Raw genomic sequence first — 19387 nt, 5'->3', positions numbered from 1 at the left:
TGTGTATTTTATCTGTATTCTTTATATTTTTGTATCCAGGGAAATTAAAACAGTGTTTCAGATCCTTAGCTAAAGTAAAAATATTAAAAAGAGATAGGTAAATGTCGATATTCTGAAGCGGCAGGGAAATCGGCATGGCCACATTCACCAGGACAGCAGCACACCAGGGAGAGAGTCAGTGTGTACCTATGTAGGCTCCAGCGTCTTCATGGGGAGAATTACTAAGTCGTGCCCCCCAGGGGTCATTAAAAGCAAAGCTGCCACGTTCCCATGAGCCGAGGGGGCTTTCGAGTGGACGCCGGGGCATGACAGATTTCCGCTTTAGGGGAGGGGTTGGGATGGGGGGGGGGGGGGGGGGATGCTTTTTGTGGCTCGGTCACAGATGGTAGCATTGACCACTTGACAGACCAGGGTCCTGAGACAGACACCACTTTTCCATGGGCGGGGGCTGTAGGCCTAATTCAGGGTTAATACTGCTCAGTGTGAAATCGACATGTGTGGTTTTTGTGTCTGTGCCTGTGGGTCTGTGAGGGCTGGGGGGCAGCTGGAATCACCGAGCGGCGGTGTCTGGAATTTAATGGCTGTGGCATTGAAAAGGCCAGCGGACAGAAGCGTACCTTCAGCTGGGGCGGAGGGCCCGGTGGAGTCGGACCTGGACTGATCTGTGCCAGGCGCCTCCTGGGTGGGGGTGGGGGTGGGGGTGGGCTGAAGGGAAACAGGCGCGGGGTTTGTCTCCCTGACGACCAGCGAGGTTGGCTTTTCCTTGCTGGCATCCTGGGTAAGCTGTGCACCCTGAGAAGAGCGGCAGGTTGACATCTACATGCATCCTGTGTAAAATCGTCAGACCAGTGGTTTTGCTGTGTGGCTCTTACTGGGCCGGGCGCTGGCTGGATCTGGAGGTTGATCGCCGTCAGCTGCACGGGGGCGGCCTTGGGCTGGCTGGGCGAGGCAGGTGGGTGCCCCAGTGCCTGGGGGCTGACGGTGGAGTGAAATATGGTGGCCTGCTGGCGCGGCGCTGGGGGCCTGGGCAGCACCGGGACGGGGACAGGCTGAACGGCCTGGGCCTGGAGGTGGGGCTGGACGGATGCGGTCTGCAGCAACTGGGCCGACGGCCGCTGGGACACCTGAGTCTGCTGCTGTATCACAAAGTGCTGCTGCTGTTTGTGCTGCTGCACCAGCTGGTGAGGCTGTATCTGTGCGTATGCTGGAAAAGAGCCACACGTACCGGTCAGATAACATCAAGCACAAGCTATCATACACATCTCAAAGCTATCATACACATCCCAAAGCAATCATACACATCCCAAAGCTATCATACACATCCCAAAGCGATTATACACACCCCAAAGCGATCATACACACCCCAAAGCGATCATACACATCCCAAAGCGATCATACACACCCCAAAGCGATCATACACATCCCAAAGCTATCATACACATCCCAAAGCTATCATACACATCCCAAAGCGATCATACACATCCCAAAGCTATCATACACACCCCAAAACAATCATACACACCCCAAAGCTATCATACATACCCCAAAGCGATCATACACATCCCAAAGCGATCATACACATCCCAAAGCTATCATACACATCCCAAAGCGATCATACACATCCCAAAGCTATCATACACATCCCAAAGCGATCATACACACCCCAAAGCTATCATACACACCCCAAAGCTATCATACACATCCCAAAGCTATCATACACATCCCAAAGCGATCATACACATCCCAAAGCGATCATACACATCCCAAAGCGATCATACACACCCCAAAGCGATCATACACATCCCAAAGCGATCATACACATCCCAAAGCGATCATATACATCTCAAAGCTATCATACACACCCCAAAGCGATCATACACACCCCAAAGCCATCATACACATCCCAAAGCGATCATACACATCCCAAAGCGATCATACACATCCCAAAGCGATCATACACATCCCAAAGCGATCATATACATCTCAAAGCTATCATATACATCTCAAAGCGATCATACACATCCCAAAGCGATCATACATACCCCAAAGCGATCATACACATCCCAAAGCGATCATACACATCCCAAAGCTATCATACACATCCCAAAGCGATTATACACACCCCAAAGCGATTATACACATCCCAAAGCGATCATACACATCCCAAAGCGATCATACACACCCCAAAGCGATCATACACACCCCAAAGCGATCATACACACCCCAAAGCGATCATACACATCCCAAAGCTATCATACACATCCCAAAGCGATCATACACACTCCAAAGCTATCATACACACCCCAAAACAATCATACACACCCCAAAGCTATCATACACACCCCAAAACAATCATACACATCCCAAAGCGATCATACACACCCCAAAGCTATCATACACACCCCAAAACAATCATACACATCCCAAAGCGATCATACACACCCCAAAGCTATCATACACATCCCAAAGCTATCATACACACCCCAAAGCTATCATACACACCCCAAAGCTATCATACACACCCCAAAACAATCATACACACCCCAAAACAATCATACACATCCCTAACAATACAGATGACTGTCAGTCATCCCTGACCAAGCACACAAATCCCTAATGATCCAATTATTCCTCAAGAACAAACTAACACACAAACAAATCCATAAAAATCCATATATGCATCAAACACAATTTCCTTACAATCAAGTCTAAAACCCCACAACTATACTACTATAAACAAATCCTTGTGATCCAGATATCCATGAAATACTAAAAAAACAGGCCTCTGTGGTCCTATCAAACCTGGCCTCCTATATCATCCCCTATATCTAACAGGTGAATTCTCTCCCGCCCCTTCAACACCATAGCTACTTTGTGGGGGGCGTACTGGCGCAGAATGGCTGCCGTCTCGTCATCCAGGTGGGGGCTACAAAGTGGGGGCAGTTGAAGTGGATCCCCATTGGTTCTGTGAAGCACTTTGGATGTCTTGAAAAATGTTGTATAAGTGTAACATTCATTCATTCATTCATTCATTCATACTATGCAAGCAAATTTATATAATGACCTAGGCATCCTCCAAACAGGAACTACATCTATTTGTTTGCATACAACACGGGAAGTGTACCTTCTATATGAAGCTACACATAACAAAGTAGGAACTGTTTCAGAAACCATGTGATCCAGAGCATCCTACCAGCCCACGGTGAAGACTCCGGAAATGTGAACCATCCTCACCATCGGGATCAAGGGTATATAAGGTGGGCTAAAGGAATCTCACAGGCCCACGTTCCTGGAAGCTTAACGGTATGAATCTGGGCCCAAAACTCCCTCCGTCCCCAAGAGTGTCCCACATATTTATCCTGAACACAGTTCAGGCTCCCTGGCCCTGTTTTATGCCTAATAATAAACCCTTTGTTTTCAGTAGCAGACTTGTAACCAAGAGAGTGTCCCAAAGAGGGTTTAGCTCCCAAATTTGACTATAGATTTAGTTTGATTGTCTTTTTACTAGGGCTGTCAAAATTAACTGGTTAACGCGGATTAATCCATCATCATGATTAATCGGATTAAAATTTTTAACGCAATTAACCCATCTGCAGCGCAGAATGACTCAAAATCCCTGAAATGTCTCTGTCAACCCATTTCGGGCAGTTTTGGTGCGTTCCATTTGCCCTGGGAACTCGTATTCCGAGTCGGAATTCCGAGTTTTGAAGCCGGAAGTAACAACATGTGCGCTCCCGTTTCTCGGAGATCCGAGAAATATCTCGGAGCAGCACAGAGGATCCCGAGTTCAGAATCCAAGATGGCTGCGCCTTTTATCAACAGAAGAGAAAGTTGTAGTTTTATACTGTTTAAGCACTACTTCTCATTTGTGGCTCATTAAATCGGTCGCACACACTATACCGTCCTACTTATCTGTGGACGTGTTGCTATGGAGTTTTATACATAAAGCACCGCGCGTAATGTGTTATCAACTGATATTGCTAACAATATGGCAATTAACCTGGCTAGAATTGGATTTCATGATTAGTCGGATTATATATCGGATTTACGGTAGTTCGGGCTAATTGTAAGTGAACGAAGATAAAGACCATTTAAACTGAGGTACCTTAAATGCGACAAGTTGTCCGGCTAAGCAAAAAATCTTGCTTTTTGATATGGGTCCATGGTATTGCACATCTGTGGCAGATGGAATGCATCCGACTCATGTTCAAGATGTTCAATACACATGTTAAGTGCATATATATTGCCTTTTTTCTCGAGTTTGCTCATGCAAAATGAATTGTGATTAATATAGATTAAAAATGAATGATATTTAATCGTGATTAATCTAAATTAATCCACAGCAACCCTGTGATTAACCTGATTAAAAATTTTAATCGTTTGACAGCACTACTTTTTACATTCTTTAGCTCTCATGGCATAGCTGTTTTGCTAGCTATCGTACTGAGGAGTGACATTGCGTTGGGATAGCAATCGCTATAGAGTAGGACACGCGACACAAAGCGCACAGTCTAATTTGGTAGTCTCTGGTGCCTCACAGCTCAGTATTTTTGAAGTTCTAGAAGATGAGCAACTATAAAACAAAATAATGTTATCTTAGGAAGCGTGCACACAGGCTTCATTTAAATGAATAAGGTATCATATTTGAGCTGCAAATGTTCTCGCCGAGTTCCGGAACGTTCAGGGAACGACCAGAAGTACAAAAGGCTCCTGTGATGGGTGACAGTGGTGCTACTTTAACCATTGACCACCAAAGGGACATGGTGAACCTGAAATGGTTCACTTTTTCAAGAAAAACTTATTCTTAGTTTTAGGGGATGTGGAATTGGGAGGGGAAGTGTATAAAGCAGTCCTTCTGACTCAGAACCAGATAAAAGAGTACTCCCAGTTTCTGCCAAAGGCTTTCGGAAGGGTTTAATGGGAAACAGTGAAGGGCTTGGAGGGTGGAGAGGAGGTAGAGGAAATGGTGGGGGTGGTTCTGATGTTGGGGCTGGGGGGGTTTCTTTCCCAAATTCAGATGAGTCAGACCTGTCCTATGAACTGCTCCAGGTTGGCTGTGGCTGAACAGACACACAACTTTGGAAAATCCCCATTCTCAGAAGCCAGTGGGATCCGGTCGTGTCCAGATGATCTGGCCGGGAATGATGGGGGCAGGGACCGCGCTCTGCTTCCCACTCATGTGGGGAATAACAACTGCAACATGCACTGAATTATGCCCCCCCTTGACTAAACCTGACGGAATGCTGAGCGTCGATGTCACACAGAGTGTTTCCCAACCCAGTCCTCTGGGACCTCCAGACAGTGCACATTTTTGCTCTCTCCGGGAGCTGGAAGGGAGCAAAAACATGCACTGCCAGTGGGTCGCCGGGGACCGGGCTGGGAAACACTGTCATAAAGCATCTAAATACAATTCTTAGTTTACAAGCTCTGGGTAGAAATACAAGAAACATACTGGGGCATTAAGGCACTTGGTCCATTTACCACGCTCTGACCCTACAGTGAACAATGCAGCAGTTTCTCTCCGTAATCCCCTCAGACACCTGCCGTTTTGTGCCTGTTTAAAGGGGCCAGACCAGGCACAGGCTCATGTTCTGGCAGATTGATCACTGGCCACACAGTCAGTCTCAGTCATGCCTCCAGTGTGTTAACTGGGAAACCCACAGGGTTTAACATGGGTGTCATAATTCCAGTATGCAAGCTTTTACCCTCCTGGCATACTTATATCGTTTACTCTTTGTACAAGAAATCTTTGCATGATCTTTTTATTTACTTCATTATTATAATCAATTACATTCTATAAATATATATTTATTTTGTCGGTCGGCTGGTGCGTGATTTCCTGAGAGCGAAGACTGGGCTCTTTTTCACAACATATGCCTAATAAGGCTAAGAGTAGTTCTTGGATGGCATGGTTACAGCCATTAAAAGGAAATGTGTGGGTGTTCGGTATCTGTTTTTCTAATTTCCTGTATAAAATTACTCTGTAAAACTTTAAGGGAGACAAATAGTTAGTAACTCAGTTACTACTGAATTACAAATCATGAACAAATACAGTATAGCTTACTTAAGATAAAACATACATCACGATTCTTTAAGGATGAACAAACGTGACATCAGTGTTTCACTTGTGTTATTCATGATTGTTCCTTCAGTAGTTCACAATGATTTACAGAGCTAACAGATATAGTAATTAACATGGTAACTGCTTGGGATAAATGATGTATTGCAACTCATTAACGATGAACAAACATGAGATCAGTATTTTACATGTGCTATTAATTAGTTGTTCCTTCAGTAGTTCATAATTAACAGATATAGTAAATATAGTACAGACGCTCCTCTACTTATGAATGAGTTACATTCCTAACGGCCATTAGTAACTTGAAATGTTCGTAAGTTCTTATTCAACATTCTTTTTAGGGTATACACAAGTACAAGGAACTAGTATGCTGGGAGTACGCACGCTACGCTGCTGCGCGGCGGGAGTAGGGGCCAGAAGTCGTACCAGGCGGAATAGGTGCGCAGGAAAAAAAATTGATGTTGCAGACAGGAAACGGGAGCCCAAGGGATACAATTTGGACTTACAGTCCTCTTCGTTCGTATGTCTGAAAGTTCGTAAGTTGAAAGTTCGTAAGTAGAGGAGCGTCTGTACTTGCTTGAGATAAAATGAGACAACTCACTACTGAATAGTTTGTAACCAACACTTATTTTGTGGTTAATTAATACATAAGTAATAGCATAATACTACATTATTTGTGTCCCCTCAAGTAAAGTGTTACCAGTTACTCTCTGTGAAGCACTTTGGAACAAACATTCTTGTACAGAAAGTCAAAACGATTGACTGAATCATTGACGGTTTGATTGTTTGTTTGATTATTACTGCACAAGAGTGACCAAATACTGCTTCACAAAGGCGACTCTTTGCCCTTAGAACCTTCTAGGACTCGTCACGCCTCAATTTCTTTATTCTTTATCAGTTTCATTATCTGCATGCGTGATTTCCTTCTTCCTGGTATGATTGTGACATCCCTGGTGTGTGAGTGTGCTTGTGTGCTCTGGGGGTGACCATAACACCCCCTTCAAATCATCTTTGGTAGGCGTGTCCGTGATTTTTACTGTAAGCTCAATATTACAACACAGTGCAGAGAAATGGGATTTCCCATACGCATGCGCGGGTGCAGCTTGGACTCTGACACCACAGGGAATACCTCCTTTTTAATGCAATAAACGAATGACATGATTTAAAAACAAATAAAATCTGGTACAAAATTATATGTTTTGGGAAGTTTTAACATAAGAAACAGAAACACATGGTTGTCTCATGGTTGCCCCTGCAGGGCACCAAAAGGTCATTTTTTTCATTAATAATTGTAAATAACGATGTTTTTCATGGATGAAATACACAAACACACAGTTGTTCTAATTCAGACAATCAGTCAGACTCATTGTGATCATGTGGCATGTTAGCCAATCAGCATTCAGAGATGAAAGACGATATCCAATTCTCTGGGTTTCCCCAAAGGGGGGCGTGACCGTACCATGGATACCAACACATGGAGGCCGAACAAGCCAAGAAACACTATTCCTTCCAGACAATCCAGTCCTATAACAAGATACTACTAGCCACTGAAAACCTGAGGACAATAGTGGACAATATTGCCAAGGAACTGGGAGACAAAGATGTTGCTGGGGGAAATCCCAGTAAGAGAACTTGTGCTGTACACTGGAGTTATGTGCTAGGTATGCTGAGCTATCCCAGCAAATGCGAAACATAGCATTACAAGGTCTTCTAAAGACAAAATGCCTGTTAACTATTTAAATTAACCAATCACAAGCATAAGTAACCAGCTGCAGATATAAAGGAATTTCGACCTTGGTAAGAGAAGCCACAGCAATGCATCATGGGAGTGTTGGTCAGCACGTCTCCCCACCTGGAGCGATGAGGGGATGGCTGCTCACAGAGGGACCGTTGCGGCTCATGTTCACCAGGTGGGTCTCCAGCCCCTCCCCCTTCCTCCCTGTCTCCACCGAGCCCTCAGTGGCACCACCTTTTGCCCCGGAGCCCTGGCTCGCCTGGGCGGGGCCCTTGGCTTGGCTCGTGGGCTGGACAGAAAGGGGGCTTTGCTTGAGGCTCAGGCCTTGCAGTTGTGCCTGGGAGGGGGAGGACGATGCTGCCCCCTGCTGGCTGCGGATAGCCAAGTTCTGCACCTATTGGGGCAAAAAGATGGGCACACCAAACACAAACCTGTGACAACAAATTTTTACAAATGAACAGGATTTTTTTATCAGATTTAAATTATACAAATGAATTCAGACACTCCTTGACTTATGCAAATAGACCCTACTCATATTAAATACTGTCTAGTCATCCATCCATTTCCTGTAACCACTTGTCCTGTCCACTTAAGTCATGATGTTTGAATCATGATAATACTGACAATACTGTTTCGTGGCCAACCTGAGTACATGCCAATATACCGCAGTGTTGTGTGCCTCAGTGTTTTAATCGATCTCAAGCAAAAAGAAAAACAAAAGAATTCTCCTTCTACCACATTCCACGTGATGAGAGAGAGGAGGAAGTGGCTGTTTAAACTAACCAGCCATTTTCGCAATTTTTCGTGCTTGATATTGCAATGTAATGTTACAGAAATTTCCTGATTTAGTACGAACCCCGATTTTGGCTTCACAGTTTGGTGCAATTTCGGTACAGCAGGGAAAACAGACATTTTATTTACTAAAACCTCACAAACAATCAGGGACAGTTGTAAACCAGAGGCAGTTTGTCTGTCGACGTGTCGGGATAACAAGACACGCTTATTTGCACATTGTATAAAATGTGTAAAATAAATTTTTAAATCAAAAATACCATAACAATCACAATGAACTAAGTCCAGGGTTCTCTGTTACCGAATACAGTTGCCTATCTGTAGCTGAATTTGCTTAAAGGCCAGGGAGAAACTAACATGCAGAAACTGGCGTGTTCCAGTCCTGGTTGTACACACACTCAGATGATGTCCTCTTGTGTCTTTCCAGCAACATATCCGAAGACAACCTTGGTTTTATCAACTGCTCTCTCTCCAATGTTGGTGTAATTTATTAGGAAATATAAACGTCCCCAAACCACCGATGATGACTTGGATTAGCTGCAGCAAACCCACAGCCAAAATGAACTCTTTTTTTTTGGAATTTAGGTTCTGAACCTGTCAAGAAAAGTGTTCATTCGTTTAATTTTGTGTACCTATAAATCCTTCTGGCAGAACAGCTACACTCACCATGAATGAAAGGAATTTAAACTCCCTTTCACCTGTTTCTTGCCCTCCCCTTTATTTTAGCTTGAATGAAATGAAGTTACGCTCCCTGTTCATCCTTAATGATGCCTTGCGAAAGACAGAAGCTGTAGTGAATAATATGTCTGAGTCAAAGGGTGGGGTTTTTGGACTGTTCAGCCCTGGAAACAGTTTTACATCATGCCTTGTGACACAAGGGTGCAGAGGGTTTGGAGACTATGAGCACAAGGCAGGGAATAACCCCATGACAACCTGGGGGGGGGGGGGGGGGATATGCTAATTCTACACACATGGAGCCATGGCAGAAACACAAACCCTGGTCCCACAGGTGGGAGGCAACAGCGCTCCCCACTGAACCACCATGCCCCCCCCCCTAGGGCCCGGCGCTGAAGTTAATTCTCATCTTTGTATAAATCAGCACACTAATTGGAATAGATATATTCACGGCACACGACACACGATAATTGGGAAGATGCAGCTCTCTGCCTCTCAGTCTAGGCCAACTTGTGCTCAACGTACTTCAGATGCCTTGTATGACTGCTATCTGTTAATTATGTGTATGTCCGGATTTACTTAAGTCAAATTTATGTAAGAAGTTTGTCTGTAGTCTGATTCCTCTACCTCATTTATAATAAAAATATTCATTTTCTAAGAAACAGGGAGAGCAGTATTTTAAAATAAGCAGCAGTTTTGGTTCTCCTCCATCACGAGGCCTGTAGCTCTCAGGCTTGGCCCAGTAGTGACACCAATTTGTCTTTGAAGAGGGAGGCAGTGAGTGTGGGCTATATCACACATCCCCAATACCTGCGCGGTTGCGGACTGCTGCCCGGCGGACTGTGTGGTGGCGTCTGGCTGGACCGCGGTCACGGTGGCGGTCGGCGTGAAAATGAGCTGGGGGGACAAAGGAACAGCACGGCCTAGGCTCCTAGCTACTTGCACAAGGTTACTTTGCTGTGCCTGGAAATCACACATCAGAATACAGCGGCTCTTAATCACTGCCCCCTACTGGCCCAGCCAGGGATACACATCCAACAGCAACACAGGTGCAAATCCCACCTGTCCGGGTAGCAAATTTTCGTTCTACGGGGTTGTTCAGGAAAACTCATTAATATTCATGAGAGGAGTGCTACCTGATTGGCCAGTGACCATCAGGCAAACTTTTGACAGCAAAAAAACTGGTAGCACATGTTGATGGGAGCATGTTCATGGGGCAATCAGGTAGTGCTTCTCTCATGAATATTAATAACTTGGCCAATCAGATAGCGCTCATCTCATGAATATAAATGCGTTTTCCCAAACCACCCTGTAAAACGAAAATTTGCATCTAGGTAAAAACAGCTCTGACACATGAGAATGCAGGATACATTGTGATATATTTAGTAGAGAAACATGCACAGCAACTATACACAAATATCATACTAAAATATAAAACATACCAGTACTCGAATATTGATATAATACATAATATTTTCCCCATTTTTTATGCTTTATCCTTCAGTATATACACATATAAAATTGCTTGTATACATTCACATATTATACAGATTTAAATTATTTAAATAACATCTTTCTGTACAGTTTTGTCAGCCTTGCATATATGATCATACTCTGCCTATTTTGTCTGATGGGCTTCCCCTCATTAATTCTACCCCCACGCCCACAGCTCCCACAATCACTCTTCCCTGTCTGCTGCTTTCCAAAGACCCAGCAAGCATGAACTTGGGCTGCAAATCATTTGGCAGAAGCCAAACGCTTGGGTCACAATAGGAGCATCCAGGGTACAGGCCTGTTTTGCAGACATTCAGTTAAATGGAGCATTTCCTGTATGTGTTACCTTAAAGGGGGCATCTTTGTTTCATTTTAGATTAAAAGGTGCCATCAAGTGGCTGTAGTGTATGTGTGCGGCCAGTAAGCATAGGAGTCTATGTGGCTGGGGTGAATGTATGTGTGTGTGTGTGTCTCAGGGCTGGTACCCTGGTTCACTGAGTTATGGTGCTTTTCCACTGGCATACAGGAACCGACCCATACCGGAGCCGTACCACGAACAGACACTAGTTACAGCATGGTTCCAGTTCGCTTCAGTTTTCCACTGCAGAAGGTTCAACTCGGTAAAAGCGTTGCAGAGTTTGGAGAGCGACAGTGACCAAAGAGATGCTTACTTACCGTTAACACGGTCTAATCATGACTTACTATAAGCTATTTTCCACGAGCAAATCTGTGAGAATTGCTGTGTCATATTAGCATCAAATGCTAGCAGAATTAGCATTAGCTTGCATAAATTTGCATTACAAATCCATTCTGTTCTGCCGTACCATAGTACATCACCACAGATCAATGGTTCTCTCTTGTCTCTGTGCATTTTACCAGTCAGAAGGTGGTGATGCAACCAGCATGGTTTAGTCACACTTTTGGCCCTGCTGGTAAGCAGGCCCATCTCAGCACAGGTAGGGATCGAGTACAGCTCGCATGTTTTACAATGGAAAACGGTCTCTTTGCGGGTCGGATGCGGCTTGGTTCTTGGTGGCAGTGGAAAAGCACCATTAGAAGGTTGGCTGTGTGAGGCAGTGTTTCCCAACCCGGTCCTCAGGAACCCCCAGACAATCCACGTTTTCGCTCCCTCTCAGCTCCCTGTCAGCTCCCTGTTTTGGCTGGGAGCTGGGACGGATGGAAAACGTGGACTGCCTGGGCATGGCAGAGGACCGGGTTGGGAAACACTGGTGTAAGGGGCTCCGGAAGTATTTAGGGTGTGATCACTTCATTGTCTAATTCCATTCCAGCCCTTGCTGCATTCTAATGCCCGGTCACACCACAAGGCAGAACGTTAATTGTAGCCATCTCTCCAGAAACTTTAACCACTCAGAGAGGGATTGATTCAGGTGGAACTTGCAGGGTGGCGACAGAGGGAACTGGGGGTCAGAATGACCCCAGGAGAAGTGAGGTTAGTGGGGGAGGGTAAGGGTGATTCACAAACTATCTAGTACTGGGGGGGAGGAAGGCAAACTGTCCCAAAATGGCCCAGGCTGCCAGGGCCTGAGAGAAAGGTAGTGATGGTGGTTTGGTGGTGGGGGGGGGAGGCATGCTCCAGGACTGATGTGCATTTCATCTGATGACACAAAGAGGAAACATTCAGCACCACTGTGTGGACTTGGTACTGGACAGACAGTACCAGACAGAGCCCCCCTCCCTTCCCGGTGTCTGCAGGGGGGCAGGGTGGGAGGACGACAGGAAATAAAAAAAGACACAACAAATACAAGTACTAACTATCATAGATGCAGAAGCGGACAGCAACAGTTACAAACACCTGCAATCAGCCTCTGTCCAGAACTTTGTTTTACTATTAATGAATTATGAATTTCCCTGCATTATTTTAATTTATAATTAATAAATGTAGCATTTTTCTTTGACCTGGCAACCTTTACTACTTTGTACGAGATCTGTAAATAATTTTTGACCATATATATGATCTCAAGCAAAAACTATGCCTGCAAAATATCTGCCATCATAAAAACTATGTACTTCAAGCATAATGAGTATTTTTCAGTGAAGGTGGAAGATCTCCATGGAGACCGGTATTGACAGAGATGTAATTGTTTAACATGTGAAATAGTTGGGCTCTTTTGCTGTTCTTCCAGCTATAAGAGTGGAATGATTCTGGGAAAAGACAGATGGCATTATCATAATCTGGAATCATTTCACCGTTAACGTGTGAATGCTGTCGGGCATTTTTCTCATCAATGGGAAAACAAAGGCCAACACCACAGAATCTACTCTCTATGCGTTCATGCAGAAAAGCAGAGGCACTACGAATATTTCTCACTACTACACCGTGACAACCAGCATCGCCGTGGCTGCCGCCGTCACACGGACATACAGATGCAGGCAAACGTGGCACACAGAGCACGCATGCGCACACACACGCACGCACTCACACGCACACACACGCTCATGCCCACACTTACCATCTGGGCACGCAGGTACATCTGTGCCTGGCTGGCGGTGAGGGCGGGGCTGGATGCATTGCCCAGCAGCACAGCCTGCTGGGAGATTGCGGAGGGGGCGGAGCTGACGTTTTGGGCCCGGCTTATCAGGTGGGCAGCCGCCGGAGAGGTGGTCAGGTTAATCTGGACAGGAAGAGGAAGCCTCTTAGCTTTGCTGTCAAGGGATCAAAACTCGTCAGATACTTCATATAGTCTCGGGTGTCCACGCACACACCTCTGTCACTCTGAAGTTTAACTCCTGTCTCTAAGGAAAGCCTAAAAATGGTATTTAAGCATTCCGGAATTTAGACAAAGAAAAGGAGTATTTAAGTGCAGAATGCACGCACAAAATAAAGAACACAAACACGAATTCAAAGAAAACACTAAGTTGCTTCACCACTGTGTGTAGTGTCACTGTGACTCATTTGCCATTTGGCGTCTGCATGTTTCTGTCAGACATTGCTGCTGTATTTACGACTTTGCTGCTGTATTTATATTTATAACCACTGATTAAAGGTGGGGCTGCCATCTTGGAGAGCGAGCAGGAAGTACTGTGTCTGCCTACGGAAAGCCAGGAGGTCCAAACACGGCATTTTAGGAATTGGCTCTCTCCTGTAGATGGAGAGAGGGGTGTGTGAGACTCACGGTGGTCTGAGTGGACCCCGCATGCTGGGATGTGGTGCCATTCTGGTTGGACCCCTGTCTCCCCGCAGCTATGGTGGCCTGTAGGGGAAAGACAGAGGGGAGGCAAGATCCGGGGGTCCGGGTTCGAAGGGGGAACATGCACATGGACACCAGGCATTAATCACAGACAATGCAGGGCCAGTTTAGAACTCCAGCATGTAAGCACACTCCCCATGCCCCCTCCCACCCACTCAACTTGCTTCAGGGGCTCAGGAAACCCCACCACTGGACTGTACCTCAATGTTGACTATTTCTTGTTTGGATTCTTTATTGCATAAAGCACATTCAAACACACTACGGGTGATGATACGCGGGGCAACTTTTTGAACAATGTCGCTCAGGCACTTTCCCATTGATATTAGGCAACAAAATTCAATTAGAGAAACTTTGCTCAGCTGTGGGAAACTTTTCGCAATCATCCAGATCCAGATGAGTTGCCCTTTGTCTGAGCTGCCCTGGCTCGCAGTTGCCCGGCAACATTGCTTGAAAAGTTGCCCTGCGTATCATCACCTTTAGAATCAATTCATAGTTGAAAGACATATATGAAATATATAGATTTACAGACTGACTGAAATATCAGACCTGCTGTTTTCTCAGGTTCTCTTTGGTCAAATTTTACTTAGTTCAGTCTGGATTTGTCTGATGAGATTGATCTCTCTGTTGTCGTATTTTCTTCTAAATTACCTCATTACATTTCAAAGCTGGAACATACTAAATCAGGGGTAAGTAACCCTGATCCAGCAGGTTTTCCATCCTACCTGATGGACCACACCTGATCTCAGGCAGATAGTAACCCATCAGGGAGGATAGGAAACTTGCAGGATACTGCACTCCAGGAACAGTGTTGCCTACCCCTCTGCTAAGTTGAGGCACGTTGACTCAGTCAAACAACTCATACTGCAATGGATGAGATCCCATCAAGTCGAGTCGAGTCGAGTCGAGTCGAATCAAGTCAAGTGGGGCTTTATGGTCTCACCAACAATATTCACACATTATTGACACATTAACAACATTGATGCCCAAAGTAGAAGTAAACACTAATGGAATGTTTCAAATGGGCAATGATAGATCAGCAGAGTGAACAGCAATCTGAAGGCTTTGTTATAAAGAAGTGAGAAGTATGGGAGGCTCCCAGAAACTCCCAAAAATGTGTCCTCCTACGTTTCATTGGAGGCTGGCACAGAATGAGCTCCTTTATCGTATGATGGCTGAGATGCTCCCCAGCAGTGACATTTATGATCCGTCCCACTGCGCACTTCATTTTAATTCAAGACATGCAAATGGGTGTATGAAAGTGAGAGTAACATGGATAAGAGAGACATTCCCTTTTCATAGAGAGAAAGAAATGTCTGTATCCCATGAGCACAGGCTAAATGTTACCCTGAACGAGTCTTACAAGTACTAAAAAGCCCAAATTAGTAACAATTCTGTTTTACATGCACCTTGATGCAAGGAACGTGTCATGCTGCTTTACAACTTGTTACCCTGAAGCGCTGTGCTGTGAAATAAAGTGGCGTGTTTTTTTTTGCATATCTCAAAAGCATTCTTTGCTTTTCTACTAAACAGCAAATCATACAAGGAAAATAAGTTTGCATGTGAAGTAATGGTTTCTGAACTCTCCCAGTCATGCTTCTGCCACGAAAACATGTTTTGTTTGCACCTGTCATATTAGTGTCATAACCCGTCACCCAAAGGGTGCCTCTAATTACCCGCTGTGTCTGCATGCAAAGTGGCTGCGTCTGTTATACCTGCTGCACAGCTGCCAGGCTCTGCAACTGCGCACTGCTCAGCTGCTGCTGCTGCAGGGCGGCGGTCTGCAGCATGAGGTGCTGTTGCTGGGCTGCGTACATCTGCTGCAGGTACTGCGCAGCTGTGCTGGGCTGCCGGTGCAGGGCCTGCTGGATGACCTGGGAGGGATAGAACATGAAATACATTTGCCGAGCATCATCAGGGAGATCACCGCCGTGTGCGAAGTAGAGAAGAGGAAACCTGAAACGATATGAAGAGCATGGGTGTCGTTAGGCTATAGCCCCGAGTATTTTAAGCCTAGCCACAAGTATTTTAAGCTTAGCGTCGAGTATTTTTAAGCATAGCGTCGAGAATTTAGCCCCGATGCTAACCTTCCTTAAAAAAAATAAGCCAAGCCCCAGGTTAACTTGACTTAGCGCCTGATCTTGTCAACAGTTAGAGATGCTGCTGGCAGAGAGAACATCTATAATGTAGCTAGAGAGCAGGTGGACATGGCATGTAACAGAAATCCTAACAGGGTTAGCATGCTGCAGAGAAAATACCTGTGTCTAGCATGCGAAGGTAATTTGTGAGCGTACTGCGTAGGAACAGGATGCCGTATAATATATAAGAGGAGGCCACTTCTGTTTAAGGTTGTGTGTGGCTCAGCAGATTAAGATGGCTGTTGGTTCAAATCCCTTGGAGAGCAGAGTCGTTTCACCACTGGCCCCTCGAGTGATTCTCTTATCCTCCAGGGACTGTATATTGCTTTAGGTACAAGCATCTGCTGAATGAATGTAGATCTCATAACTGAGCAGGGATGACACCTCTGGCTGGGATATAGAAAGTAAATACCTTTATCTGGCATGTAGCAGAGGTGGAACCTGTGTCTAATGTGTAAAAAAAGATACTTCAGAAATAGCAGGAGGAATAGGGTTTAGTGTGTTCTCAGATGCACTGAGCAGTGTTTTTCCACATTTCCAGAGCTAGATTACACTTATGATAAAAACAGACTGGGCAGACCACAGCAGCTCAACTAGCAGAGTGCTGGTTGCAAGGAGGTCATTGGTAAATCAATTCCATTAACTAAATACTTAAAATCTGCAGAAAGAGTGACCTTGCATGAGCTGGATTAAGAGACCCCCCCCCCCCAAGAACAAAATGACAGAGATGAAAACATATCAACTTGTACAGTATCAGCGTTCTAATTGCTAACAACGAAGTGGGTATATAGCCTACAACGGATGGATTTAACTTATGTAATCTGTATTAAAACGCACATTTAGCTATAACGGCTTTAAACAGAGTATAATTATCATTTAGTAACATGCATTATTATTCGAACAAAATGATGATTTCCCCTTTTATTTCCCCTTCATCTAAAAAAACGCAGCAGTGTCATACTAATTTATATGTACAGAGATCCTCAAAGAAAGACGTAAGAATATAATAGGTCACATACCAGAACTTGTCCTTCAATCTGAGAACAGCTTCGCGAATGTACGAAGTATCAGGAAAAAGTTTTTGAATATGAAATTCAGCTCTACAGAGACCTGAAGAACGGATAACGATACTGTTTTCCGTACCCAGGAATTTGCAAAAAAGCATTGCATCCAGAAGGCGTTGTCTTGGTTGGCTTTAAATAGACTCTGGAGTGTGCATAAATAAAGTGCCTCTATAGATTAGTGAAAAATGTCTGTTTCTGATTTTTGGATGCGGGATGATACTTTGGAATCGCCGGAGCCTTTTTTCCCCGTCGGCCAGTGACGGTTCCATTCATCCCCAGGACCACCCCCTCATTTTCTTTTTTTGTTATTGGACTGAGGATTTTTTTTTTTTGGTCCAAACTGACTGGCAGCCTCTTTGCGGTTGCCAGGCAACGGCGCAAAATGGGAGGTGACCTGCTGTCTGTGTCCGAGGTTCAGTTGCCTAGGAGACGCTGCATCCGACTTATATCCAAAGGTGTACCGTCCTCTGCACAGGATGACTGTATGGTATCATCGCTGACGTTTCTAATTAAAATAATATGAAACTCGTTGGCCGATTAGTCAAAAAAAGTATTAGACACAAATGTTACCAAAATATTTAAGAAATTAGTGGATTTTACAGCAGTTTACACACAGACGCGTGCGTTCGCTATCAATCGAACCTTTACGAAATAATCACAGCTAGACCAACACAGAAAAGCTGAATGATAACAAACGACAGTATAGAAAAGATGTTATTTTTTGTCGACACGCATTCACAAAGTTACTCTACATTGCAAAGTATCGCCTTACCGTAGATTTTTTTTGGAGGCGGGGTCAATATGGGTCAAGAGACATTAACTGCAGACGGAGCGCAAAAGCTCAGCTGCCATGACTACCGATCGCTGGTCATCAATATTGGACGACAACTTACAAGACGACGAGCGTGATGAATTACGTTTGCCCTCAGCGGGGCTAAAACCCACTTTACCCCCAGACAAGCCCATTCTTCCGACCTTTATTAATTACTTCTTGATCTGTACCACAGACTTCATATTTTTTTATTGATCTATATTACATCAACCCATTTTAGGGTCGTTTTTGCATTGCTTGTATTTTTTAATTTAGGTAACAAAACTGCTAAATGCACGTGTTAAATGTATAGGTCTAAACAGGGTTGTATGTTTAAGTTTGAAATACTTCGTGCAATGCGCCAAACAAAATAAATCAAATAACCGAATCATGCCAGTAGAGGGCAGCAATAGCACGTATTACTGAGAATTCCATCATCTTTTCAATAAACTACATTACGTTCAAGTGGTTCAACTAGCAGAAATACCAAGCTTTCAGACTGCTGAGATATACCCGACTTTCAAAATCCTAACAAAATGTTTAAACGCTCGAAGTGTTTAATAATTATCCATCTTCTGACCGCTTGTTCAATCGACTCCTATTATAACGATATTCCGTAGAGTACTGTTTCTGCACGCCAATAATGTTAATGATTAAGATATACTGAAAAAACAAATGGGAAGGTTAAACAAATGGATGTAAGTTAACGGTGGAAACAAGTGACCGATTCCCTTAGGTTATTGGAGGTTATCGTCATTGTAAATCTGACCACCAGGTGGCAGGAGATTATTTCCCAAGTGGTCAAGTAAGAAGTAAAGTTGGTCCATGAAGCCAATTGATACCGGAGTTACTGTTTTTTTTATGTATCTCCTTGAACAATTACTGGAGAGAATTTTTGAAAACTGGGAGAATAGTGTTCTAGTATCAGTCACACAATAAGTAACACAATAACAGTAACACAATAATCCTTGCCAGGGGTGTACCTAGAAATTCTAGGCCTACTGACAAAATGCCACTTCAGCCCCCCCTGCCCAATTGCATGTATAATTTTATGCAGTGTTTAATTTGGAAATCAGAAGGTCCTGGAAGGGCATATGTGAGCGGAGGGGTAACGAGACGGGTGCCGGTCCTGGAAGACGTGGTGCCGAAAACATGCTGTGTATTTTAAGAATAATTGTAATCTAATTAATTCACAATTAATTAATAATACTTGAAATTGCATGAAAATTGGTGCCAGAACATAGACAGCCAAAAACAGAAAGGTCCCCGAACACGTTCCGGCAGGATCAGGAACAAATTAAACACTAATTTTACTTATTCAAGCCCCCCTGCCCAGTGTTGGGCCCCTGAGTCATGCTCCTGATCCTCATCAAGGTCATCGGTGAGCTGAAGG

The 19387-nt window shown here is 44.5% G+C and overlaps 1 protein-coding gene across 3 annotated transcripts in view; it reads right to left on the bottom strand.

Annotated features, from left to right (window-relative positions):
* The window catches only part of phc2b (polyhomeotic homolog 2b (Drosophila)), a 45873-nt gene that overhangs the window by 6937 nt on the left and 19549 nt on the right, over positions 1 to 19387 (bottom strand). The window contains exons 1-8 of one of the 3 annotated variants that reach the window (XM_023827520.2): positions 17139 to 17480; positions 15697 to 15855; positions 13910 to 13987; positions 13247 to 13408; positions 10092 to 10244; positions 7932 to 8208; positions 873 to 1204; positions 618 to 792 (exon numbers count right to left, since the gene is read on the bottom strand). In XM_023827520.2, coding sequence (XP_023683288.2) covers positions 618 to 792; positions 873 to 1204; positions 7932 to 8208; positions 10092 to 10244; positions 13247 to 13408; positions 13910 to 13987; positions 15697 to 15798 — 1279 coding nt within the window. In that variant the 5' untranslated portion in view covers positions 15799 to 15855; positions 17139 to 17480. Of the gene's footprint in view, positions 1 to 617; positions 793 to 872; positions 1205 to 7931; positions 8209 to 10091; positions 10245 to 13246; positions 13409 to 13909; positions 13988 to 15696; positions 15856 to 17138; positions 17481 to 19387 lie in introns of those variants that run through there. The other 2 variants (XM_023827518.2, XM_023827519.2) reach the window with 2 other exon arrangements.

The sequence above is a fragment of the Paramormyrops kingsleyae genome, chromosome 8, assembly GCF_048594095.1.
Source record: "Paramormyrops kingsleyae isolate MSU_618 chromosome 8, PKINGS_0.4, whole genome shotgun sequence".
NCBI lineage: Eukaryota > Metazoa > Chordata > Actinopteri > Osteoglossiformes > Mormyridae > Paramormyrops > Paramormyrops kingsleyae.
The sequence above is the reverse complement of the archived record's forward strand: the minus strand, read 5'-3'. Positions and strand labels throughout refer to the sequence as shown.